Here is a 27,460-nt window from a genome sequence, read left to right on the forward strand (position 1 = left end):
TGATAGGCAGGTGGTTCTTTACTCCACAGCAATAAGAGATATGTGTACTAAGTTTGGTTGAAGTCAGGATAGTGGTTTAGGAGGATGTGTGCAAAACGCACACAAACACACAGGTGTCAATATGGTTGCTTGCAGTCTCAACAACCGCTACCTAGAAGCCAGTATAGTTGTATTTCCACATTGCTACAGAAAAATACATACGACTGTAATCAAACAGTCACTCTCTCACTTGTAATGTAGTACAATAATGAGTCAAATCAAATATAAAATAAAAAAGAAAAAATCACCAAAATCCTTAAATCATGACTTACTGGCAAATTCTAATCTCTACCACTGGAACAGCTCAGGGTTAAGAAATCTATATTCTTCAGGAAGCCCTGTTGTGGAATTCTGCATCTCTGACCTGTGCTAACATTACTTTCATCCATGTGAATTGACCCCAATTCCTACGAACAACATGCTTAATCTCTAGGGCTGGAGTTCCAGGGAACACACACCATCTACCTATAATCCCAAATTCTCTGTGCGTGAGCGGTAAGATGTCTCAAAAGGTGAGGTAGCGCTATCGTCTGCAGTCTCAATGAGGTCAACCAATAGGACAACCGTTTCTTCCCCTCGTCGTTACCAATGTTCCTTCATTCTACTGGTTTTGCCACACCTGACTCGTTTGTGGAAACGTATCGACAGTACCTTGTCATTCTCTGTGTAGGGGCCAGTTGCAGCATTCATGAGTGCTCGGTGTTATTCGCTGCACTCACAATATCGCTTCAGCACTATCATCTACAGCTGGGCTTCCTCTTACAGTGCCTTCATTTGCTACATATTTTCTAAGTCAGATGCCAGACACCTTATCTGCTGCTTTGTTCACAAGGTGCCATTACTCTTTGTCATGGCACTCCAGTACAGGATGGTCAGATATACCAATAGCACCATATGCACTCGTGTTTGTCGGGAATTTCTATATGTTATCTAAATATTTGGAATAAGACCCATGGCCTGTCAGACACTGCCTCTACATAGACTGACATGGATTGTAAACATCCTCTCCCTGGTATAGGGAGATGTACCACATACTTTGCATTCTGTTGTGATATCCAATATTGCTTAAGTACTACAGCCTACATCCACTTGAATCTGTTTACTGCATACAAGTCTCAATGGTGTAGTAGCCATTGTCACTGGTCGTGAAACCTTCTGAGCTGTCAGGCCCTATAATATTCGTCTCCAAAAATTCTACTATACTCCCTCTGCTGGGCTCTTCTTCGGCAACGTTATGGTGTCTCCGGGTGGCTCAACACACAGAGTTGTTTATTTTAGAATTTCTATGAGTACTACTGTGAGGGGGCCTCACAACACAGAATATTTTAACTTCTGTGTTTATTGTATTCAGAACTTTGTCTATATGTTCGTATCCTTCCGCTTTTACCATTTTCTTAAGCACAATAAGGAGACCACACCAAAACTACAGAAACAGCACCATACTGCAAAACCACCTACCCTGTGCTTCACTGTTACTACTACTCGTTCTCCATGCATTCACCAAACCCAAAACCTCTCATTAAATTAAGCCTGATTCATCAGTCCAAATCATTCGTTTCCAGTCATCCACTTTTCAGAAGACTCCGCTCCTTACATCATATTAAGTGTCGCATACCGTTGACCACAGGAAGTATAGCCTATGAGTAACTGTTCGACTGCTGCACCCATTCTTTACGCACAGTCCTGTGCGAGCAGGACATCTGTTAGCACTCTGGAAGGAAGGAGCGACTCCTTTCGCTGATTTTATGCCGTTTTTTGGAACCACTCTTGATGCATTTTTCCATGCTACTCTATCCTGTGTAACCATTTTCATCTTTGAATAACTACTGCAACTTACATCCTCTGAATCTGCTTGCTGTATTCATCTCTAGGTCTCCCTGCAAAATTTTCATCCCCACAATTCCCTTCAGTGCTAAACTGGTGATCTCTTTATGTCTCAGAATGTGTCCTATCAACCAATCCCTTCTTCTGTTCAGGTTTTGCTCTTTTCTCTATGTTTCTGTTCAGTACCTCCTCATTAGTTATGTGATCTACCCATCTAATCTTCAGCATTCTCCTGTAGCACCATATTTGAAAACCTTTTATTCACTTCTTGTGTAAACTGTTTATCGTTCATGTTTCACTTCCAAACATGGCTACACTCCACACAAATACTTTCAGGAAAGACTTTTTAACACTTAAATCTATATTCGGTTCTTGAGAAACGATTTTCTTGCCATTGCCAGTCTACATTTTATATCCTCTCTACTTCGCCCATCATCGATTATTTTGCTGCCCAAGTAGTAAAACTCATCTACTACTTCGACATCAACTAATTTCATTCAACCCCATTCGTTTATCCTCGTTTTGCTTTCGTTGGTGTTCCCAATATTTCTTTCAAGACTCTATCCGTTCCATTCACTTGCTCTTCCGAGTCTCTGGCAGAATTACATTGTCATCTTTGAGATGCCACAGTCGATTTCATTTCCCGTCCTTGATACAATCCGAGTTTGTGCTCCGTCTTTGAAAACCTTAACGTTTTTGACTCTTCTCTTTGAATTTTAATTCAAACTCCTTTTTTTTGTTCCTTTTACTGCTGGCTCAGTGCATAGATTGAATGACACTGGGGTTAAGCTACAACCCCAGGTCTCACTTCCTCCACAATTACTGCTTCCTTTCGTTCCCCTCGACTCTTATAACCACGGTCTGGTTTCTGTACAAGCTGAAAATAACCTTTCGCTCAATGTATCTTACCCCTGCTGCTTTTAAAATGTGAAAGAGAGTATTCCAGTCAACATTGTCAAATGCTGTAAGTGTAGGTTTACCTTTCCTTTAACTATCTAAAGATAAGTCGTAGGATGAGTATTATCTCTCGTGTTCCTACATTTCCCTGGAATCCAAACTGATCTTCTCCGTGATCGGCTTCTACCAGTTTTTCATTCTTCTGTAAAGAATTCACATTAGTATTTCACAACCGTGACTTATTAAACTAATAGTTCGGTGGTATTCGCACCTGTCGGAACCTGCTTTCTTTGCTACTGTAATTCTACTAGAAGTCTGAGGTTTCAAACGACTCATCTTGCAAAGCAAATGGAAGAGTTTTTCACGTCTGCCTCTCTCAAGGCTATCAGTATGTGTGAGAAAGTTTCATGTACTCCCGGGGCCTTGTTTTCACTTAGGTCTTTCAGTATTCTGTGACTTCTACTCATCTTGCAAAGCAGATGGATGAATTTTTCACGTCTATCTCTCTCAAGGCTATCAGTAGGTGTGAGAAAGTGTCATGTACTCCCGGGGCCTTGTTTCCACTTACGTCTTCTCCCAGTGTCACGTCTGCCATGTGTCAAGTTTAATTCTCTTTTTACTTCCCGTATACCCGGTCTAGGGATAGCGTCTTTGATTCATAATCAAAACGTCTTCGGTCCCGGGTTCGAACCCTGCCACTGTCTAAATTTTCATAAATAATCAGCACTGGCGGCCGAAGACTTCCGGCCTAAGAAGTCAGCCTCATTCTGCCAACGGCCTTGTCAAAGAGGGCGGAGGAGCGGATAGAGGTTCAGGGCACTCTCTTGTCCTAGGGGTGGGAAATTGCCCCAAAAGGCGGAAGAATCAGCAATGATCAACGACATGAGGACGCAGAAGGCAATGGAAACCACTGAATTAAAGACACGTAACGTGTATCCACAGGACATGTGACCTGTAGTTGAAGAAGTGTCATGATGATCTCTCCATTGGAAAAGATTCCGGATCTCCGGGAGGGGACTGCCAAGGGGGAGGTTACCATGAGAAAAAGATTGAATAATCAACGAAAGGATAATGTTCTACGAGTCGGGGCGTGGAATGTCAGAAGCTTGAACGTAGTAGGGAAACTAGAAAATCTGAAAAGAGAAATTCAAAGGCTCAATCTAGATATAGTAGGGGTCAGTGAAGTGAAGTGGAAGGAAGACAAGGATTTCTGGTCAGATGAGTATCGGGTAACATCAACAGCAGCAGAAAATGGTATAACAGGTGTAGGATTCGTTATGAATAGGAAGGTAGGGCAGATGGTGTGTTACTGTGAACAGTTTAGTGACCGGGTTGTTCTAATCAGAATCGGCAGCAGACCAACACCGACAACGATAGTTCAGGTATACATGCCGACGTCGCAAGCTGAAGATGAGCAGATTGAGAAAGTGTATGAGGATATTGAAAGGGTAATGCAGTATGTAAAGGGGGACGAAAATCTAATATTCATGGGCGACTGGAATGCAATTGTAGGGGAAGGAGTAGAAGCAAACGTTACAGGAGAATATGGGCTTGGGACAAGGAATGAAAGAGGAGAAAGACTAATTGAGTTCTGTAACAAGTTTCAGCTAGTAATAGTGAATACCCTGTTCAAGAATCACAAGAGGAGGAGGTATACTTGGAAAAGGCCGGAAGATACGGGAAGATTTCAATTAGATTACATCATGGTCAGACAGAGATTCCAAAATCAGATACTGGATTGTAAGGCGTACCCAGGAGCAGATATAGACTCAGATCACAATATAGTAGTGATGAAGAGTAGGATGAAATTCAAGACATTAGTCAGGAAGAATCAATACGCTAAGAAGTGGGATACGGAAGTTCTAAGGAATGACGAGATACGTTTGAAGTTCTCTAACGCTATAGATACAGCAATAAGGAATAGCGCAGTAGGCAGCACAGTTGAAGAGGAATGAACCTCTCAAAAGGGCCATCACAGAAGTTGGGAAGGAAAACATAGGTACAAAGAAGGTAGCTGCGAAGAAACCATGGGTAACAGAAGAAATACTTCAGTTGATTGATGAAAGGAGGAAGTACAAACATGTTCCGGGAAAATCAAGAATACAGAAATACAAGTCGCTGAGGAATGAAATAAATAGGAAGTGCAGGGAAGCTAAGACGAAATGGCTGCAGGAAAAATGTGAAGACATCGAAAAAGATATAATTGTCGGAAGGACAGACTCAGCATACACGGAAGTCAAAACAACCTTTGATGACATTAAAAGCAACGGTGGTAACATTAAGAATGCAACGGGAATTCTATTGTTAAATGCAGAGGAGAGAGCAGATAGGTGGAAAGAATACATTGAAAGCCTCTATAAGGGTGAAGATTTGTCTGATGTGATAGAAGAAGAAACAGGAGTCGATTTAGGAGAGATAGGGGATTCAGTATTAGAATAGGAATTTAAAATAGCTTTGGAGGACTTACGGTCAAATAAGGCAAAAGGGATAGATAACATTCCATCAGAATTTCTAAAATCATTAGGGGAAGTGGCAACAAAACGACTTTTCACGTTGGTGTGTAGAATATATGAGTCTGGCGACATAACCATCTGACTTTCGGAAAAGCTTCATCCACACAATTCCGAAGACGGCAAGAGCTGACAAGTGCGAGAATTATCGCACAGTCAGCTTAACAGCTCACGCATCGCAGCTGCTTACAAGAATAATATACAGAAGAATGGAAAAGAAAATTGAAGATGCGCTAGGTGACGATCAGTTTGGCTTTAGGAAAAATAAAGGCACGAGAGAGGCAATTCTGACGTTACGACTAATAATGGAAGCAAGGCTAAAGAGAAATCAAGACACGTTCATAGGATTTGTCGACCTGGAAAAAGCGTTCGACAATATAAAATGGTGCAAGCTGTTCGAGATTCTGAAAAAAGTAGGGGTAAGCTATAGGAAGAGACGGGTCATATACAATATGTACAACAACCAAGAGGGAATAATAAGAGTGGACCATCAAGAAAGAAGTGCTCGTATTAAGAAGGGTGTAGGACAAGGCTGTAGCCTTTCGCCCCTACTCTTCAATCTGTACATCGAGGAAGCAATGATGGAAATAAAAGAAAGGTTCAGGAGTGGAATTAAAATACCAGGTGAAAGGATATCAATGATACGATTCGCTGATGACATTGCTATCCTGAGTGAAAGTGAAGAAGAATTAAATGATCTGCTGAACGGAATGAACAGTCTAATGAGTACACAGTATGGTTTGAGAGTAAATCGGAGAAAGACGAAGGTAATGAGAAGTAGTAGAAATGAGAACAGCGAGAAACTTAACATCAGGATTGATGGTCACGAAGTCAATGAAGTTAAGCAATTCTGCTACCTAGGCAGTAAAATAAACAATGACGGACGGAGCAAGGAGGACATCAAAATCAGACTCGCTATGGCAAAAAAGGCATTTCTGGCCAAGAGAAGTCTACTAATATCAAATACCGGTCTTAATTTGAGGAAGAAATTTCTGAGGATGTACGTCTGGAGTACAGCATTGTATGGTAGTGAAACATGGACTGTGGGAAAAGCGGAACAGAAGAGAATCGAAGCATTTGAGATGTGGTGCTATAGACGAATGTTGAAACTTAGGTGGACTGATAAGGTAAGGAATGAGGAGGTTCTACGCAGAATCGGAGAGGAAAGGAATATGTGGAAAACACTGATAAGGAGAAGGGACAGGATGATAGGACATCTGCTAAGACATGAGGGAATGACTTCCATGGTTCTAGAGGGAGCTGTAGAGGGCAAAAACTGTAGAGCAAGACAGAGATTGGAATACGTCAAGCAAATAATTGAGGACGTAGGTTGCAAGTGCTACTCTGAGATGAAGAGGTTAGCACAGGGGAGGAATTCGTGGCGGGCCGCATCAAACCAGTCAGTAGACTGATGACCAAAAAAAAATACCCGATGATGAATATACGCCGAAACACGTAATCTGTTCAAACGTAAGCTATTCAGACAAGTTAATTTTGTATAAGCGCTTCATCAAGGTCGCTGATCTTTACAACGAGTTTCTGTCTTCTAATGTAAGGCAGCATAATGCGTTTGAATGCAGTCGGTTAAACGAACAAACAGGCGATCCGGGTGACAGACACTTCGACTTTTGTGTTCCGCGGCCTGAAACGCTCATCACTGGCTTGAAGAGACCGGTTCTCGATTCCCCGCTTTCCGCGCTCATTTCCCCGTCTCGCCGACCATAACGAGACACTTAATAGCGGGGATGCCCGGAACGGACTGTCGGCTAGACAGGTGTGGGAGAACGTCCAGCGCGCCGACACCTCGCCAATTACGGAGACTCCGGCGTCCCACGGCTCGCGGCGAGGCGACGCTGGGAACTCTGGCGGCGGACGCCGGAAGCAGGCAGTGACAGCGGCTCGTGCGCCCCGGCGCTCTAATTGCGGCGGCGTAACGAGGCGGCAGAGCGACAAAGTGGCCCGACCGCCCGGGGCAAACCTCAGCACCGCCATTCAGTGTCCCGGTCCGGCACGATGTGACGCCTCTGCAGTGACTCGCTCGTCTGCCCGAGGCCGGCTGCTGTTGGTGGGTAGCTGGGTGCCGTCGCAGATTATTCAGCAGTAGGCCTATTATACGCGTCGTCTGGTGACATGAAAGTCATGGTGAGGACCCCTTCAACTATCTCATTCCGTTCATCTACATCTACATCAACATCCATACTCCGCAAACCACCTGACAGTGTGTGGCCGAGGGTACCTTGAATACCTCTATCGGTTCTCACTTCCATTCCAGTCTCGTATTGTTCGTGGAAAGAAGGATTGTCGGTATGCCTCTGTGTGGGCTCTAATCTCTCTGATTTTATCCTCATGGTCTCTTCGCGAGATATACGTAGGTAGCGATTACTAAATGATCTTGAAACGAAGCGCGCTGCTTTCCGTTGGATCTCCTCCATCTCTTCTATCGAATGTATCTGGTACGGATCCCACTATGCTGAGCAGTATTCAAGCAGAGGGCGAATAAGCGTACTGTAACCTACTTCCTTTGTATTGTAACAAATCAGCCCCCGGTCACAAATATTAATTAAAAAATTGACCTGGTTGCGACGCTACTATGAGCGTCGTCTTCAGAATTAGACTAACTGTACTAAAATATTAGGTATATAGTACATTAATAAAATTAAAGTTTTTACTGACTCGAAAAGATGCAGTACTTGCAAGTCACATATTAAAAAAGATCTCAGCCGTAAAGGTGACGTCATGAACACTTGTCAGATGGTGAGCCGCTAAGGGCTGCTCGTACTGTGGACAAGGGTTGAAGTCTTGTTGCAACCCTTGGTTATGTACGTCTACTTGAAGACCATATGCAGCCATTCATGGTCCCTAAGGATAGATGGATACTTGTGTTGACCAACTGTGCCAAATGGCTCTGAGCACTATGGGACTCTTAACTGCTGTGGTTATCAGTCCCCTAGAACTTAGAACTACCTAAACCTAACTAACCTAAGGACATCACACACATCCATGCCCGAGGCAGGATTTGAACCTGAGACCGTAGCAACAGCGCGGCTCCAGACTGGAGCACCTAGAACCGCACGGCCACCGCGGTCGGCGACCAACTGTGCCTTACAGACTGATGAGGTCATCCACAGAGAGTCACTAAAACGTGCCCGAGAGCATCGTTCTCCCTCCTCCTGTCTGTACCCTTCAGACCATTGTTACAATATGTTTGCTTTTTGTCCGATGAAGCACAAAATGTGATCCATCTGAAACGGCCAGCTGTCGCCACTCAGTGGACGTCCATATGCGGTATTGCGTGCAAAATTCTAGTCTTAGTAGCCGATGAACAGAAGTCAGCATGGACACATGATCACGGTGCCTGCTGTGGAGGCAAAGTTCACTGATCGGTCGTTGAGGAGACGCCGTCGGTAGACCCCTGGTTCATCTGGGCGGTCGGTCGCTCAACAGTTGCACGTCTATTTTCCTGTAGACATCTCAGCAGACTCCGTTCACCCCCGTCATTCTATGGGCTGTTGTGCACCACAACTGCCACAGCCCCGGTTTTGGATGGCGCTATTTTGCCATGCACGGTATACATTAACCTCGGCAAAACGCGAAGAGTTTACAACCTAGTCGTTTCGGAAACATTTTCTCTCTTCTCCTGAAACCCAACGATTGTGCCACTTTATCGTCAGATAAATCGTCCGTTCCTGCAATACGACAGTGAGCACAGTATTTCCCGTGGCCACTCCCCTCTCCGTCCCCCGACTCGCTTTATATAGCCTCCACTGTTAGTGCTGCGAGCTGCGAGTGGTTATTGCACTTTGACTTCGAACACAGGTGGTGATCACATTAATCTGACTGGAATGTGCAGTTGAGTAAGCCTTACGTAATTTTGCATTTGCAGACATCGTGCTGTAAAAGAATACATGTTTTCTGATTCATATAACAACGCTTACTGTGGCGTTATTTCCGCTATTTACAGAACTTTAACGAAGAATTTCTATGTTGAGACAATACATTCGTGATTTCTGCACAGCAAACTCAGTAGTAAATTGCCAGATCACAAATCCAGAGGTCTCGGGTTCGATTCCGGTCAATCCTACAATATTTATCTGTCACTTGTGACTTCTTTCACCTGCGGCAATGTTTGCTCATGTGAAAAACGCTGTTCCTTCATTCGGAATTCACGTCAGGCTGTAGGCCCCCCCATAACTAGTTGGGTAAGTCGCCTCAAAGATCGGAGGGAGGCAACGACACACTGCCTCCAACAGGACCGTGCTTTGTAAAGCACTGTGATGGTCGAAACAATCCTCAGTTGATGATCGCTTTACTTACACCAGAGGCACAGACCCACCCTCCCAGAACGGGAGGCCTTCCTCCTTAGACAGTTAATCTGCCGTAGAGTGACATGTGTGGGGCACTACAGTCTAGCAGGGAGGCTTCCGCTCCGGGCCACACGTGTGCCTGAAGAGATGACTCTCACCCAGTGAAGGAGGTCCCTTGTACGGATCGGCACGAGCGCTGCAGCGTAAACACCAGCCTTGTTTACAGAACGGACGACGAGGGCGGCAAACTGCGCCTCTAAAGGCGTGGTACCCGAAGGCCGTTTGTTACTTGGCTGGGTTGTCACACCGACATGACGTTTGGAGGGTTTCGTAGTCATATGAAAGAGAACATTGGAGGGAGAGGTACAAATATGAAATAGGGATAGTAATATGAAATACTATTATTTCTCGTATTGTAAGTGCTGTACTCTGGTGAGCTACTTGAAAACAACTCTCAGCAACTGTAGACTGCTTAAAATGCTGTTGACAGCCACTGCGAGTGAGTGGAACTGTTCTAACGAATTCACTTGGACGAATAATTGTTGCAGATTGGTGGTTTTCAGTTTCATTCTTGTGATAATACGTAAATTATTAATATATCTTCTACACAGACATGTAGCTAACACATTATGCTATAAAATGGCGTGTTTGTTGGCTATTTAAAATTAATTTTCGGGTTTACTTGCGTTTCTGAATTTCAAGATGGCTGTATCACTAATATGGAATACTAGTACTCCATATTAGTACGGTGCTTTCACAACTAGTTTCTTTTATAGATATTGCTTCAGAGATGACTTCACGAGCTCGAAAGCAGTCGTACGAGTCCGCTATGCAAGCAGAAATTAAAAAGGTCAAAGGAAAGGAGATGGGCTATTTGAAGCCACCAAAAACTTTCCAAGTTCCCAATGTCACCATATATAGGCTAGTAAAATCAGATTTACCAGCTTATTTAGCCACAAAGACTGAAGTTGGGCAAAAAAGTGTTCTAGCTAACGAACACGAACAACAGCTATTTGAATGTAGAACCAAGACATATTGAAAGTTACGTTCTTGCATGAACCTACGTATTATAACGTTATCATTTCGATAGTGTTTGACTGAAACATTGCAAGTGTATCCAAGAGTTTGTACTTTCTGAGTCTGTTCAGGTCATTAAACACATAAGTTCAATCAAAACTAGCGAAAGCACTATCTTTTGTCTCCCGGCAACGGGAAACTTCATAATCCTAACTTCTTGGAGAATTTAGCATGTACTGCAGGAATACCCACACGCCTGCCATCTTCTACATCTACATCTACGTAGTTACTCTGTAATTCACACTTAAGTGCCTGGCAGAGGGTTCATCGAACCATTTTCATACTACTTCCCTACCATTCCCACCACCGCAGCCTGCTACCGATGCAGGCGAGCCGTGTCGCGATCACTTCGTGAGGAACAAGACCGAACTTGCGACTCAGAGGGAAGGTTGCACTATAGTGAATGAAGTGAAACCTTTTAAGGACTTTAGACAAACGTGTTGCAAAATGGAACTATTTTGGACGGTAAACTTCACCAGTGTACGTAAACTATTCAAAATACATATTTGCTGTAGAAACACGGAATATGGATAGCCGACGACATTTACTGCATACGCAGCGGATGCAGTTGGGAGCGCGAAGTGTTATTCATTTTGTCAAATTCTTCTGAAGTGCTTAGTAGGTGCCGGGCGAATGTAGCGGTTGCAGCCCGTTGAAGACCGCCGGGAGACTCACCATGCGGCACCCAGCTGTGGTTACAGCCGTCGCAGTATCGGACGTTGCTCTTCCCAGGGCTGAAGCACTCGCAGGAACAGCTGGGCACGGTGCACCGGATGGCCTGTAACAAGCACGTCCACACATCTTTAGTTTTCAGCTCTAATGTTGCCTTAGTGTACACAGCCTTCGTTTTCACCTGACTTGTTGTAGTTACTGGTGTAGTTCTTAGGAATTCTAGGTATATTCCGGTTGAGCTTGGAAATCAGGTAAAGAGGTGGAGTCCCGTATTACTTAAAGGAAGGCTATCAAGCTGGAGAGCGAAGAATATTTGGAAGTTGAGCAAATATGTAAAAAAAAGTAGAACACTTATCGTATTAAGCATTCGCATAATGAATGAGAGGCTTCAGACAGAGGCAGCAGAAAATACGAATTTATCCCTAACATCAAGGACAGGTTGAGAGTGACATTTATTCACCCGTCGAGTGGTGTGACATGTTACTAGGTCAGGCATGGCCATATCCTAAGCATCCGTAGAAAATTGGTCTGTGCACTTTGGTGCACACGTTGTGGGAGTGTGCTCTGTACGAAGATGCAGCGGCTGTTGGGGGCACGGCATTCAGGAGGCCGGATCCCAAAGCAGCACAGAGGAACCAGTCGACATGTGATGGCACTGCACCCGGGGTATCCGCGAAGGCCACGGAGGACTTCAAGAGGTATTCAGCCACAGGCCAGCATGCTGCTATCGTGACAAGGCAAAATTTCGTGCGGGGATGGTGATTGAGTTCGACGACCAGTGAATGAAAACATTCATCAAGACTGTCCGCTGCAGTAGACAATAGCTGTTGACCTAGCCTCAGGGCTGATCCAGCAGCCAGAAACAACCCTCTGTAGGGGGGCGGTCCTAATGAAAGAACAAAAATAGGTGTATTGATTGCAGTCACAGAAATAATAGTACTGACAACAGGACTAGTAGTTGGGTAACTGATTAAGGGTAGTTATGCAGTCATGGACTGTGTGGCTGGTCCCGGCGGAGGTTCGAGTCCTCCCTCGGGCATGGGTGGGTGTGTTTGTCCTTAGGATGATTTTTAGTGTGTAAGGTTAGGGACTGATGATCTTAGCAGTAAAGTCCCACAAGATTTCACACATATCTGAACATTTTTTGAAGGGTAGTCATAAAAAGTACACTTTCCTCATTTTTATTTTTCTAACTTGTAATATGAAGTGTTTTCTAGTGTTGGTGAAAAATAACGGTTTTTTTAGCTACTCACGGTCGGTGTTCATAGTCATCTAAAAGGACATTATATTCTTCATTGATCGCCAAAATTATTTATTTCGTAATTGTAATTTCGGCCTTTGGGCCATTTTCAAGTGGTACTCCAAGTGACTTTGTTTCGGCACACGTCAGAATTTAAAGTTTGCCGACATGTATATACGACATCGACCAAAAAAGTAAAAAATCCTATTTTTCACGGTAAAATGTATACATATCGGAGAATTTTAAAGCCTGACATATGCTGAAGGAAAAATAGGACTGTTCCCTTTTTTTGACGATGACACGTACATGCTAAGAAATGAAAGAGGAAGCCGCCTAGTAGAATTTTGCACAGAGCACAACTTAATCATAGCTAACACTTGGTTTAAGAATCATGAAAGAAGGTTGTATACGTGGAAGAACCCTGGAGATACTAAAAGGTATCAGATAGATTATATAATGGTAAGACAGAGATTTAGGAACCAGGTTTTAAGTTGTAAGACATTTCCAGGGGCAGATGTGGACTCTGACCACAATCTATTGGTTATGACCTGTAGATTAAAACTGAAGAAACTGCAAAAATGTGCTAAATTAAGGAGATGGGACCTGGATAAACTGAAAGAACCAGAGGTTGTACAGAGTTTCAGAGAGAGCATAAGGGAACAATTGACAGGAATAGGGGAAAGAAGTACAGTAGAAGAAGAATGGGTGGCTCTGAGGGATGTAGTAGTGAAGGCAGCAGAGGATAAAGTAGGTACAAAGACGAGGGCTACTAGAAATCCTTGGGTAACAGAAGAAATATTGAATTTAATTGATGAAAGGAGAAAATATAAAAATGCATTAAATGAAGCAGGCAAAAAGGAATACAAACGTCTCAAAAATGAGATCGACAGGAAGTGCAAAATGGCTAAACAGGGATGGCTAGAGGACAAATGTAAGGATGTAGAAGCTTATCTCACTAGGGGTAAGATAGATACTGCCTACAGGAAAATTAAAGAGACCTTTGGAGAGAAGAGAACCACGTGTATGAATATCAAGAGCTCAGATGGCAGCCCAGTTCTAAGCAAAGAAGGGAAGGCAGAAAGGTGGAAGGAGTATATAGAAGGCTTATACAAGGGCGATGTACTTGAGGACAATATTATGGAAATAGAAGAGGATGTAGATGAAGACGAAATGGGAGATACGATACTGCGTGAAGAGTTTGACAGAGCACTGAAAGACCTGAGTCGAAACAAGGCCCCCGGAGTAGACAACATTCCATTAGAACTACTGACGGCCTTGGGAGAGCCAGTCATGACAAAACTCTACCAGCTGGTGAGCAAGATGTATGAGACAGGCGAAATAGCCTCAGACTTCAAGAAGAATATAATAATTCCAATCCCAAAGAAAGCAGGTGCTGACAGATGTGAAAATTACCGAACTATCAGTTTAATAAGCCACGGCTGCAAAATACTAACGCGAATTCTTTACAGACGAATGGAAAAACTGGTAGATGCAGACCTCGGGGAGGATCAGTTTGGATTGCGTCGAAATGTTGGAACACGTGAGGCAATACTGACCTTACGACTTATCTTAGAAGAAAGATTAAGAAAAGGCAAACCTACGTTTCTAGCATTTGTAGACTTAGAGAAAGCTTTTGACAATGTTGACTGGAATACTCTTTTTCAAATTCTAAAGGTGGCAGGGGTAAAATACAGGGAGCGAAAGGCTATTTATAATTTGTACAGAAACCAGATGGCAGTAATAAGAGTCGAGGGGCATGAAAGGAAAGCAGTGGTTGGGAAAGGAGTGAGACAGGGTTGTAGCCTCTCCCCGATGTTATTCAATCTGTATATTGAGCAAGCAGTAAAGGAAACAAAAGAAAAATTTGGAGTAGGTATTACAATTCATGGAGACGAAGTAAAAACCTTGAGGTTCGCCAATGACATTGTAATTCTGTCAGAGACGGCAAAGGACTTGGAAGAGCAGTTGAACGGAATGGACAGTGTCTTGAAAGGAGGATATAAGATGAACATTAACAAAAGCAAAACGAGGATAATGGAATGTAGTCAAATTAAATCGGGTGATGCTGAGGGAATTAGATTAGGAAATGAGACACTTAAAGTAGTAAAGGAGTTTTGCTATTTAGGAAGTAAAATAACTGATGATGGTCGAAGTAGAGAGGATATAAAATGTAGACTGGCAATGGGTAGGAAAGCGTTTCTGAAGAAGAGAAATTTGTTAACATCGAATATAGATTTATGTATCAGGAAGTCGTTTCTGAAAGTATTTGTTTGGAGTGTAGCCATGTATGGAAGTGAAACATGGACGATAACTAGTTTGGACAAGAAGAGAATAGAAGCTTTCGAAATGTGGTGCTACAGAAGAATACTGAAGATAAGGTGGATAGATCACGTAACTAATGAGGAGGTATTGAATAGGATTGGGGAGAAGAGAAGTTTGTGGCACAACTTGACTAGAAGAAGGGATCGGTTGGTAGGACATGTTTTGAGGCATCAAGGGATCACAAATTTAGCATTGGAGGGCAGCGTGGAGGGTAAAAATCGTAGAGGGAGACCGAGAGATGAGTACACTAAGCAGATTCAGAAGGATGTAGGTTGCACTAGGTACTGGGAGATGAAGCAGCTTGCACAGGATAGAGTAGCATGGAGAGCTGCATCAAACCAGTCTCAGGACTGAAGACAACAACAACACGTACATATGTCGGAGAATTTTATAGACTCACATGTGATGAAGTAAAATCTTTTGCAGTACCACCTGAAAATGGCTCAAAGGCCGAAACTGCAACCGTAAAATAAATAAGTTCTACAGTCAATGGCAAATGCGATGTTTTTCTTTCATTTTTTGCAAGTGCCACTTAGTTACAATTATTAAATATCATGGGTGTGGGCGAAAAGAAAGCGACGACCATGCAAGAGACAATAATGTAAATACAGACAGTAGTGAAACTGGTTTGATCTTTCGGGGACAAGTTTTGCTTCACAGCCGACAGACACTAAGAAGACGCCCACAGAGGCAGCCTGCACTGGAGTAAATCCGTCGGTATTAGCGTGCCAGGCAGAGAGGCTTATCGCTAAAAGGCTCTGGAGAGCGGCCACTAGCGGCCTCACCCGGAAACTGGGGCGCTCTCTCACACACACTCACACACACACACACACACACACACACACACACACACACGTACATACACACAGACACACACATTAAAGGGGACAGATAATGGCCGCTGGTCCTCGTCCCACAGGCCGGCCCACCTGATTTATAAACAATTATTCAGCTCTGTCCGGACGGTAATTCCAGACCGGTAGCTGTTTGCATACGCCGTTTGACGATGCATCTTCTCCTAACAAGCCCGCGGCTTCGTAAATGAATTTCAAATACGACCCGCGACGGGAATAGATTTCCTGTTTCCTCTGTCGTCATTCCAAATTGCTTCGTTTGAAGCAGTCGTCCCCTGCAGTCTATTGATTCATACGGTGTACACTGTTCTTTAATGTAACCTTAACGGTCTCACTGCAGGTGATGTGCCTCCTAACATCGGCAGATAAAATGTGCTTAATGTGAAGTTACGGCTACTGCGTTCAGCTTCGTCCCACATGAGACGTACACAACTACTCACCGCCACAAAATATTATTACATGGAATCTCTTCTAAGAGCTAACATTTGACTTATTATAGTGTTTCGAAAGACACTTTGAATTTAGATGTCATTTTATCTTCATTTTATTTGCACTTCAATTTCCATAGGATCAAATTGAGGAGCAAATCTCCAAGGTCATGGAACGTGTCAGTACATGAAATTACAACATAAAACTAATAACAGTTCAAAATAAAATGTTTATGAACCAGAAAAAAGTCAGTCCATAAGTTTAAGTAAAAGCAATCAACAATACAACGAGAATCAGCTTAATTTTTCAAGGCACTCCTCGACAGAATGGAAGGAGTGACCCATGAGGAAACCCTTCAGTTTCGATTCGAATGCGCGTCGATTACTGCTAAGATTCTAAGATTTTTAAATTACAGCGGTAGCTTACTGAAAATGGATGGAGCAGTATACTGCACACCTTTCTGCACAAGAGTTAAGGAAGTACGACCCAAATGCAGGTTAGATTTCTGCCGAGTATTAACTGACTGAAAGCAGTTTATCCTTGGAAACAAGCTAATATTGTTAACAAGAAATGACAGTAAGGAATATATATTGAGAAGCCAATGTCAAAATATCCAGACTCGTGAACAGGAGTCGACAAGAGGTTTGTGAACTTACACCACTTACTGCCCGAACCACCGGTATCACCGAGCGAGGTGGCTCAGTGGTTAGCACACTGGACTCTCCACCCATCCTGATTTAGGTTTTCCGTGATTTCCCTAAATCGTTTCAGGCAAATGCCGGGATGGTTCCTTTGAAAGGGCACGGTCGATTTCCTTCCCAATCCTTCCCTAACCCGAGCTTGAGCTCCGTCTCTAATGACCTCGTTGTCGACGGGGCGTTAAACACTAACCACCACCACCACCGGTATCTGAGCCAAAAATATCCTTTTAGAATGGGAAGAGTTACCCCAAAATATAATACCATACGAAATAAGTGATTGAAAATAACTAAAGTAGACTAATTTTCGTGTCGAACGATCACTCACTTCAGATACCGTTCGAACAGTAAAAATGGAGCATTAGGTCTTTGAAAAAGATCCTGAACGTGGGCTTTCCACGACAGTTTGCTATCTATCTGAACACCTAGAAATTTGAACTGTTTCACTACTCATATACTCATTTTGTGAAATTAAAACGTAATATTTTGTTGAACTGTGTGTTAGGAAGTGTAAAAACTGAGTCTTACTGTGATTTAAAGTTAGTTTATTTTCTACAAATCATGAACTTATGTTATGAACTGTACTATTTGAAACCGAGCCAATGTTGCACACAACATCCTTTACTACAAAGCTAGTGTCATCAGCAAACAGATATATTTTAGAGTTACCTGCAATACCAGAGGCCATATCATTTATATAAATAAGAAACAGGAGTGGCCCCAACATTGATCCCTGGGGCACCCCACACTTGACCGTACCCTACTTAGACCGCACATTACAGCCATTCTTAACACTGTGAATAATGAACTTGTGCTGTCTGTTGCTAAAGTGAGAGGTGAAGCAATTGTGAGCTACTCCCCGTGGAGCAATATTTTTTGATCAACACAATGAAACTCCTTAGTTAAATCAAAAAATATGCCTAGCGTTCTAAACCTTTTGTTTAACCGTCCAGTACGTCACAGAGAAAAGATAATATAGCATTTTCAGTTGTTAAACGACTTCTAAAGCCAAACTGTCGATCTGATAGCAAATCGTGTGATATAAAATTATCAATTTTAATTTAACTGGATGGTGACCCAGCAAAATTTTGTGACACACGGAACTTACGCTAGGCAGCAGAGTTCCACATTGAGTAACTGCCCCCAGTTCCTGTTTGCAAATCACCTTCCAAATAACCATTCGCCCACTGATAACCGTTTACATGCTTAACGTCACACATTTAACATATTAATTTAGTTGTAAAGTAATCAGGTATCTTAATCAGTTTTATACATTGGAGTTCGATTCTTTAAGGAATCGGACGTGAGAGGCTGCTGGTGCGTACTACACCGGTACGTCCTGCATTGGACGAAAGGCTGTTATTTCTTCAGTACGATTAAATTTATGGTGGCGTGTTGATGCTATTTTACGATATGTCAGAATACAGTCTGTGAGACAGGCGGCAGGAAGGGCGACAAGGGAATCACTTCCATCAACTGCAGAGGCGGGTCCGCACCGTGTCGTGTCAAGGACTACGTAAAGGGCGGCGAGGCGAGGCGCGGCGTGGGCGCCGTCCTTTGTAGTCGCGCCGACAACGATTTTTCACTGGAACAAGTGTCAGGTGGGAAGAGAGGAAGGGTGGGGGGATGTCCCGTTGTCGCGCCCTGGCACGGGCTGTGCGGATTGATCGCTGGCGACGTCGTGTCGCGGCGTCTCGTCCTCCAGAGCCGCGCAGACGGCCCCGCCATCCAGAGCAGGGCACGCGAACGTTCGGGTCAAGGACACACCTGTGAGGTTCAAGGCGGCGGCGCGCCCAGGCCCTAAAGAGATCGTCCAGCCACTTTACGATCCGGCAGTTCCGGTTCCAGCGTTATAATGTGTCTGTCCGGGCATTATCGCAGGTCTGCAGGTATCACTCCTGCCTAACAAGCTCATAGCGGGTACATGTCAAGGCACGGTATGTATATTTGTATATGGTCACTTGTTACGACTCTATCGTCGACGTACACCGAGAGTGCAACAAGAACGAACACCTAATTTGAAAACTTAATGCGCTCTCAGACTAGGTGGAAGAGCGTAGCGGAGTACATGCAGATATCCTCCATTGTCGTTCTGGGCAAGGTCCCAATGGAGGTGGTTTGCATTGGCTTCCTGTGACCTGTTGTGAAGAGTGAAGTGTGAATGACTGTGTCAAGTATTTATAGAGTGCAATGTTGGGGTCGTGTTGTTATGGGTGTAGGAACGAGAGAGATCAGAACTCCCTGCCACTACACAGGTTTCTCCTCTCCAGTGGCATCGACAGCGCTGCGGAGCTTAACGTCCCCACCCGACGGACTAAGTACCAACATCAGCATCACATGCCTACACCTCACGAGACACTACGGACAGTTTAGGAACTCAATCCGGGAGAATGCCGCACAAAGTGATGATTGTGAACTTCATGTCACCACCTGTTCTTCCCTTGGCGGCCAAATACTGGCAGCAAAAATTTTCCACCACTGGGATTCGAACTGGCTTACCTATGAGGCGTGCGTTAACAACCTCGGCTGAAAAAGCGGGTAATGCAGACTTTATTGGATGATATCTATAAAGGTTGGAGGCAATGGCCTTGCCGCAGTGGATACACCGGTAGCCGTCAGATCACCGAAGTTAGGCGCTGTCTGGCGTGGCCGGCACTTGGATGGGTGACCATCCGGTCCGCCATGTGCTGTTGCCATTTTTCGGGGTGCACTCAGCCTCGTAATGCCAATTGAGGAGCTACTCGACCGAATAGTAGCGGCTCCGGTCAAAGAAAACCATCGTCACGAACGGGAGAGCGGTGTGCTGACCATACGCCCCTCCTATCCGCATACTCAGCTAAGGATGACACGGCTGTCGGATGGTCCCGATGGGCCACTTGTGGCCTAATGACGGAGTGCTTATAACAGTTGGCCCAAAGTATTATGGCACGGCCCTCTAAACACGTTTTAAGTTTCATTGGGCTATGCACCGATGATCAACAAGGTATTAAAATTACTGTCGAATATTCTGAGACAAAAATGCCAACAGATAGGGCTTCGGAAACGTCTACTTTCTTAAATCCGAATATTTGTTCATACATGGGGCTGAAAGACGTCTGCCGGCCACGGTGGTCTCGCGGTTCTAGGCGCGCAGTCCGGAACCGGGCGACTGCTACGGTCGCAGGTTCGAATCCTGCCTCGGGCATGGATGTGTGTGATGTCCTTAGGTTAGTTAGGTTTAAGTAGTTCTAAGTTCTAGGAGACTGATGACCACAGATGTTAAGTCCGATAGTGCTCAGAGCCATTTGAACTTTTTTTTTTTCTTTTTAAGACGTCTGGTTGTGGATATGAACACAGTTGTTGTGCTAGCGCTCCTTCAATATGGCTAACAATGTGTCTCGATGTCTTTCTCCATACTTCTCTACAGCAGCACTCCTTTTAGACTTTATTCCCTACAATTAGATAATCTGCAGTCTGGTATGTGGTTCGATTCATATTTTACTGTAATTTCATTCTTGTTAGCGTGTGTTACTGAAGTGCAAATTATTCGCAACTCTGGGTATGTTTCGTGAGGTCTTACACATTTACACAAGAGACCTTACTTTTGTTTTCTCTGCTATTCTGCTCTTTGTACGTGCGACTGGTTCATTATACTGCTTTTCTGTTCCCCACTATCTGTTGACAGTAGAAGGGTACTACCCCACAATTGATACGGAGCATATGATTTTCCTCTAAGGTTAGGAAGTAGGAGTGACCTGAGATGACACGCCTCCTACACTCAAAACCGTTTTAGAGAGCCACATGACAAATTTTCCGTCCGACTTCTCCTAGTGTCTTGTAGACGTGGCTTCTCTAGCATAAAAAAAGACCATATCAACAGAAGAACAAATGTTATTTCAAGAGATTCCGCTGCGGTATTGTTGTGTACATAGCTCCCCGTAGTCAGCGCGTACACGACTTTCCCACCAGAGTGCGCCCCGCTAAGCACAACGGCGCAGGCGCAGCGCTCGTCCGTCTCCGCACTACGAGATGGCGCTGTCTTAGAGACGGACCAAATTCTGCTTCCGCCGATCCGCGTATTAATATGTAACGCAGCCAATGAGATAGCTGCTAACTTAGAACCTCTTCTCCTCGCGGATCACACTCGCGCAGTGATACCTGAACGCTCGAGGTATTATAACGAGTGTACAGACCTCCGATTAGTCAGTCTACATTAGTCTGCATTGGTCTGCAGACAAGTTTCAGTCTGCGCCTAAAACGATTACCATATTCCTGTACATAGCAATGAAGAGAAATGTATAGACACTTTGTCAAGTATCATAGATATGTGAGAAAAAGATTAACGTACCAAGACCAACGGAGCTTCAGATTGTCAATTGTAAACAGCATCCAGAATATATTTAAAGTTGGTCACTGTCAATCTGCTACTCTAAGCGTACAAGGGGCATTTCTATCGTCTGACCTAACGGCAGAAGATAAACACGCCACAGTAAGGCCACGAGACATATTGCTGACACTCGCGTACTTCGTTAGAGCGACAAGTCAAATAATCTGATGGTATGTCTACCGAAGGTCTTACAGTACCCACACCACAGGTACACAAATGTTCATTCACTTATTTTTTATTGGAAAGCTTCGTGCTATTCATATGCTGTGTTTCATCCGTTCCACGTACGGTTACACTAATTTCTCACGAAACTGAATCTGAAGATGTTTGACTTTTTCCAGCCGAAACTAGTTATCTGTTTACTGTTAGCTGATTCTGGTCTGGATAATTAAAATTTTTAAATAATTTTTTGAACAAAATTTATGTGAACGTGTATTTGAGGTCACTTCTCTCCCTCTTGACAATGCCAGGTAATAACTGTTTCCGTATTTAGGAGCACCTAGCTGCTCTGTATAAGTATAGTGAAAGGGTGATATGTGGCGGAGGCACATCTATACGTGCCTGATAGCCGCTCTTTCTCGCCCTGTGCGAATTTTGCGTGAGCACCGCCCGCAGCAAATCACGCCATGATCCACTGCGCCGGCCGGCAGCCAATACTCGGGATCCGGCCGTCCGGCCCGTCACAGACACTCAGCGCGATCCGGCGCTCCTTCTACGTCTGCAGCCTAAGCGGACCGCCGGACACGGGACACGCTAAAGTCGTCGGCACAGGGACCGTGCATTCGAACGTTGATCGTGCCGAGTTTCTGACGTCACAGCACGGAATGGCACGCTCGGGGATCTTTCCGAATGTACACAGCAATATCTGGCATGTCAGATATTCTGAGCGTTGACCAATGAGATGGCACCACGCCACCTATCTCACACGCACGCCGTCTCCCTTCAGTACAGAGATGTGTGGCGCCATATTGGCATTCATTTCAAGACTATACGTATGTATGCCGTTTCTGAGCACCAGCAAATTGAGAATCACTGTAAAACCCGTTGTTAGCTGTGTGATTCGTTCCAATAAAATAATGAGAAACATCATTTTCGTGGCAAAAGAATTATTGTAACTTGCGTATTATGAGAGTAGGCTATTTGAAGGCAGTGACACACTGAGGATCCACCCAAAACGCATTATTCTTGGTAGAATTTGTTATAATTAAATTTCAGTTAGTAACATTTCCACGATTAAGGATTTTAGCAAGCGGTAAGAAACTATGATTAGATGCAAAAGGTGTGATGTTGTTTTAGCGTCATGAATAGCGTCACCGATCTAATACGAGGATGTTTTTTTTTTTTTTTTTTTTTTTTTTATTGGGGCGGTGGTTCGCGTCCTGACACAACGAATTTTTTTTTCCAGCATTCGCGATTTTGTTGGGTTCTGATACTTTATTATTAGTTTAATATATAAGTATAGACTATAATATTTGATGTTACGTAAATACAAGTTCACCTTTTTTTGAGGGGTGACTTTGTTCGATTGGCTTAATCTGAAGGACAGCTTGCGCCACTTGTATAACGATATTTTGCTCATTCTTCTTTTACGCTTCGTAATTCACATGTTGCAAAGATTCTGCTACTGGGTAGTAACAGTGATCAAGTAAGACTGACCTTGGGTTCAAATGGCTCTGAGCACTATGGGACTCAACTGCTGTGGTCATTAGTCCCCTAGAACTTAGAACTACTTAAACCTAACTAACCCAAGGACATCACATACATCCATGCCCGAGGCAGGATTCGAACCTGCGACCGTAGCTGTCACACGGTTCCGGACTGCGCGCCGAGAACCGCGAGACCACCGCGACCGGCTGACCTTGGGGTTTTCTAAAATGTGGGAATGATGAAATAATGTTTATCTTATGCAGATAAGTATTCCAAATTTGTAACGCACAGTTTGTAATGGAACTTTTATAAGCCTGTGTCCTTATTGATTGGACGATGTAAGAAATGTGCTAACGTGGGAATTTTACGCGCGCCCGTTGAGTAAACAGTGTGATTAACGAACTAGAAACATCCCTCAACTGTCGCTGGAGTGCGTTGCGACCCCGTATACCACGTTGGGCCCCACGTACCGTGTGCACGTGTCGCATCGTTCCTGAGCTTTCAGCAGCACGTTGAACTTGGCACGCTCAACGTTAACGTTCGACAGCACGGTCCCTGTGCCGACGGCTTAACCGACCCACACCTAACGGCACCAGCTGCGCTTTTCCGCTTTTTGCCCTTGCCTCTCCGCCGGGACAACTGTCGCCACTCATTCGCTGCTGCAACAAAAACCCGCCTCACTTTGCTGAGAGCCTCATTGTTACTGCGGTCAATTGTCATTGTTGACGACAACGAGCACGACTCCTTTTCTACGCTGATCCTTTTTTGGTCGCGGTCAGTCCTCTGTGCTGGCGAGACAATCGAGCACGATTCCTTCACTCTTCCCTATTGTGCCTCCCCTTGTCCCCCACCCACGTTTCTGAGTACTCACTTCACAACTCGAGTCTAAATCTTTGTTCCCTTGCAGCGTTTCCCCAACAGCTCGAACGCAGACAAAATTAATTTTTTAAAAATCAATTTTTGTCGCAATAGCTGTGAGTTGACTTCGTTAACTTCGTTAACAACCAGTTTCAGTGAACCAATCCACGAAAAAAAAGAAAGAAATGTTAACTGCAGAACGAGCGTCCAGTCACGATCATTTGTATTTGTACGAACATCTACGTCCAATATTATACACTAATTATTTAATTATCTGCATCAAAATTACAGAATGCAGAACAGCAAATGATGCATACATAAGAAAATACGTTGACAAGCGAAGCACATGGCCAGACTAAAGTACAAACTATCGTAATTGGATGCATGTCCTCCAATTAACGTCGATTTTTTTTATATATCTGAGGATGGTGTATTGCTTGACGAAACTGACAGTTTGAATACAGTGACATACAGCTATTGCGCCAAAGGACCAATTTACGAAAATATTTAGAAGCCTCTTAAAGTAATATGGAAAATGAATGTAGTTTAGTATGAGATCAGACGTTTCGGTATCAGCGAATCTCATACAATTTAGTAACCTTCCTAGGGTTTCAATCGTTCATTTCGTTCTCTGTTAGATGTCTATGGTCTGAATCAGAAACGAATGACTTGTTGAGGGCACCAGAGAAAAAAAGAACTCTAGAAGTAATAAAGCAAGGCAGAAACTTAATAAGAGAAGTAGAAAATACGACGAGGAAGTTTATAGTACTCGCTCATAAATATTTTTCAACGCAATGTGTTGCACAAGAATAGGCTCTGTAAAAATACATTGGACCAGAATAAGATGCAAAATTGAAGTTACTGGCGATTTGTTTGAACATGTGACCCGTGTGTGCGTGTGTGTGTGTGTGTGTGTGTGTGTGTGTGTGTGTGTGTGTGTGTGTGTGTGAATAAAAAATGGCATTTGGTTCAACTTGGAACGCACACAAAGTGTTGGCAACTATTAAAATCACGAACTGTGCCTGAAGATGTAGTACAACCACCTACAAATTGAATCTCTTAGTATCTGAAATATTAATCGAACACAGTATTGTTCTGTCTGAAGGTAATTAATGGCAGACTATAAAAATCAAAACTTTCTACCGGAGCATAATACGTGTCCAACTGTTGATATTAATTTACTTGGCACATAAACTTGCAGTAGCCCATAAGGCAGTCAAAGTAATGCCGTAGTCCTTTAAAGGTCAGGATTACGGTATAACTAAGATGATAATGTCATGCATTAAGTAGTCTTGTCTAGGAATTTTGGGACACTAATTGCAGGGAATTGCTTGGAATTACGACTGACTGTGAAAGCACTAAAATTACACAAGTCGTCAAGATGAAGTTCAATGTGAGTCATGAGCTAAGCACGGCCAGCTAAACTGGATGCGAAACGACCTCAGCTTCGTACGTGCTGTCAACAGAAGATAGAAATGGAGATTGGAAATAGCAAGAAAACCGTTCCTGAAAAAAATGTTAAACTCATAAAAATTTCAATGTCAGGAATGTTTTTGAAGGTATTTCTCTGAAATGTAGCCTTAACGAAAGTGAGAAGTGGATGGTAAACAGAAAAGACAAGAAGCAAGTAACAGCTTTTGAAATACTACGCTATATACTAACACTGGAGAAGAGATGCTTGAGAACAGTGGTGCGGAAGATTCAATTCAGAGGTCCTACAATGAATGCTAAAGAAAATAAATTTTTATTACATCTGAATTAACCTGAGTCGACTGAAAGGGCAAATCCTGAGGCATGGGAGTTGGGGTATGGAGGATAGGGTTGCGGTTAATAATTGCAGACGAGGACCTTGTGTTGAAAACAGTAAACAGTGTGAAATACATGTTGACTGCTGTAGTTCCCCAGAGGTGAAGAGGTCTGCACAGAATACTGTAGCGAGAACAGCGGCGTCAACAAACTTCTGACCTCTGTACAATCAGAGGTTTCTGTCTGGTGTTTCTCATCATCATTTTCGCTCTAATTTTTGCTTTGAGTATCTGAAAATTCGTATTCCAAAACGTGTGTGGTACTTTTAGTGTGTTATTTTGTAATTTAATTCCCTCAGCATTATACTTGTTTTACTTTCGTAGATATTCATCTTATAGCCTCATGTCAGCTTACTATCCATTTAGTTCAACCGCTGTTCCTAGTTCTATGCCGTCTCAGACAGAATTACAAAGACATAGGCGAGTTGGAGTTGTAATCCGACGCTGTCCCACTCATCCGACACGCAAATCCTTTGCTGGTAATTACGATGCTCTTGTTAAACTGAGGGCAACAGGCCAGTAAAAAAATATTGAGTACGGCTTTTGGCTGTCTGAAAAGCTTAATTTTAGTAGTCGCAGTGACGATCTGCTAATGGTGATAATGATAGCGACTGTCAGCGAGATCAACCAGCGCAGATAGCCGAACGCGTTAACGCGCCGCTTCCGGAATATGGGGAGGCTGGCCTGCCCCGTATCGAATCCGCCTCGCGGGGTGGTGAAAGGTTACACCTGAACGCGGCTTTTATGTGGATTCCCACATTCAGCTAGGTAAATAGCGGGCTTGTACGCACGACCTGCCTCCAAATACACCTTCTCACACTCGAACATAGATTTACTAGGGACGCAGAGAGATCGGCTGCACAAATTCCGTAGCGATGTAAAGGTGGGAGGGGGCGTTAGGAAAGGTCACCAGCTGCCGCTAAAATTGCCTATTTCGTCAATCCTTATAAGAATGCCGATCCCGTAGAAGAAACGGCAAATGGAGAGAAGGCGATTGTGAGTGAGGTGGTCGTGAAATTGGTGATGGTTTTGGTGGTGATTGTCGAACTACTGAGGGTGTCGGTGGTGGTACTTCTGGCAGCAGAGTTTGTCACAGTGGTGAATACTGTAGTGGAGAGTACTCGCGCCGGTGTTGATGCTGAGTAGAATGGAGGAGATGGGAATGGAGTCGGTCACGAAATTCCGGAACGCGGTTGGACGTGTATTCGCATCCACAGCACACGGCAGCAGCCGGAGCGCAGCCTGAGTGATGGAGCGCCGCGTCCACCGGCTGAGTGTAGTGTCTGCGGCGTCGTGGACTCCAGCGGCAGCCATTAGCGAGCGCGCTGTGACGCGGCTGACAGGCCGTCATTACCCGCAGCGTGTCCTTGTGGGTATTCAGATCGTGCGGCCGCGGCACATCTGCATACCTGATGGCCGGCGAATTACGGACGATAAACACGCACCAAACTGCTCCGGTCCCGTCGCGACCACTGCGACCGAAGTCTGCCAACATTTCAGTCAATTACGTACGTCGAGACGCAGCTGAGGACTAACCGTTCGCAGCAGCTACTGTTCCACGGAGACATTCGGCAGTAACTCCACGCTGCGCAGCTGTTGAGATGCTGAGCACTCTCTGTTTTATTTAATGTCCTGTCTACCGACATTACATAGCTGACGAGTGGATGGTGAGACGGTAATGCGCTTGGCCGTTCGAGAACTTGTCCACGGATTGCGGTGCTCATCTCTGACAGCACTCACTGACGCCCATCCTGCAGCTTTCGTGGAACACGGCTGGCTGAGTCATCATCCGATTTGCCACCGAATATTCGCAGGAAAACGTACGATGACTGAGACATCCGGATGCCACATGATCGGGAAAGGGAAAAATCGCATCACAAGCACACGATGGAGCAGCACGCTACTCGCCAGGATAGCC

General features: G+C 44.2%; 1 protein-coding gene across 8 annotated transcripts in view; it reads right to left on the minus strand.

The window, feature by feature from the left end:
- LOC126281674 (zinc finger protein basonuclin-2-like) overlaps positions 1 to 27,460 on the minus strand; it is a 116,809-nt gene that overhangs the window by 44,168 nt on the left and 45,181 nt on the right. For all 8 annotated transcript variants that reach the window (XM_049980836.1, XM_049980830.1, XM_049980835.1 and 5 more), the window contains one exon: positions 11,327 to 11,429. In XM_049980836.1, coding sequence (XP_049836793.1) covers positions 11,327 to 11,429 — 103 coding nt within the window. The remainder of the gene's footprint in view (positions 1 to 11,326; positions 11,430 to 27,460) is intronic.

Source organism: Schistocerca gregaria, chromosome 7 (genome assembly GCF_023897955.1).
Source record: "Schistocerca gregaria isolate iqSchGreg1 chromosome 7, iqSchGreg1.2, whole genome shotgun sequence".
In the NCBI taxonomy this organism is placed as follows: Eukaryota; Metazoa; Arthropoda; class Insecta; order Orthoptera; family Acrididae; genus Schistocerca; species Schistocerca gregaria.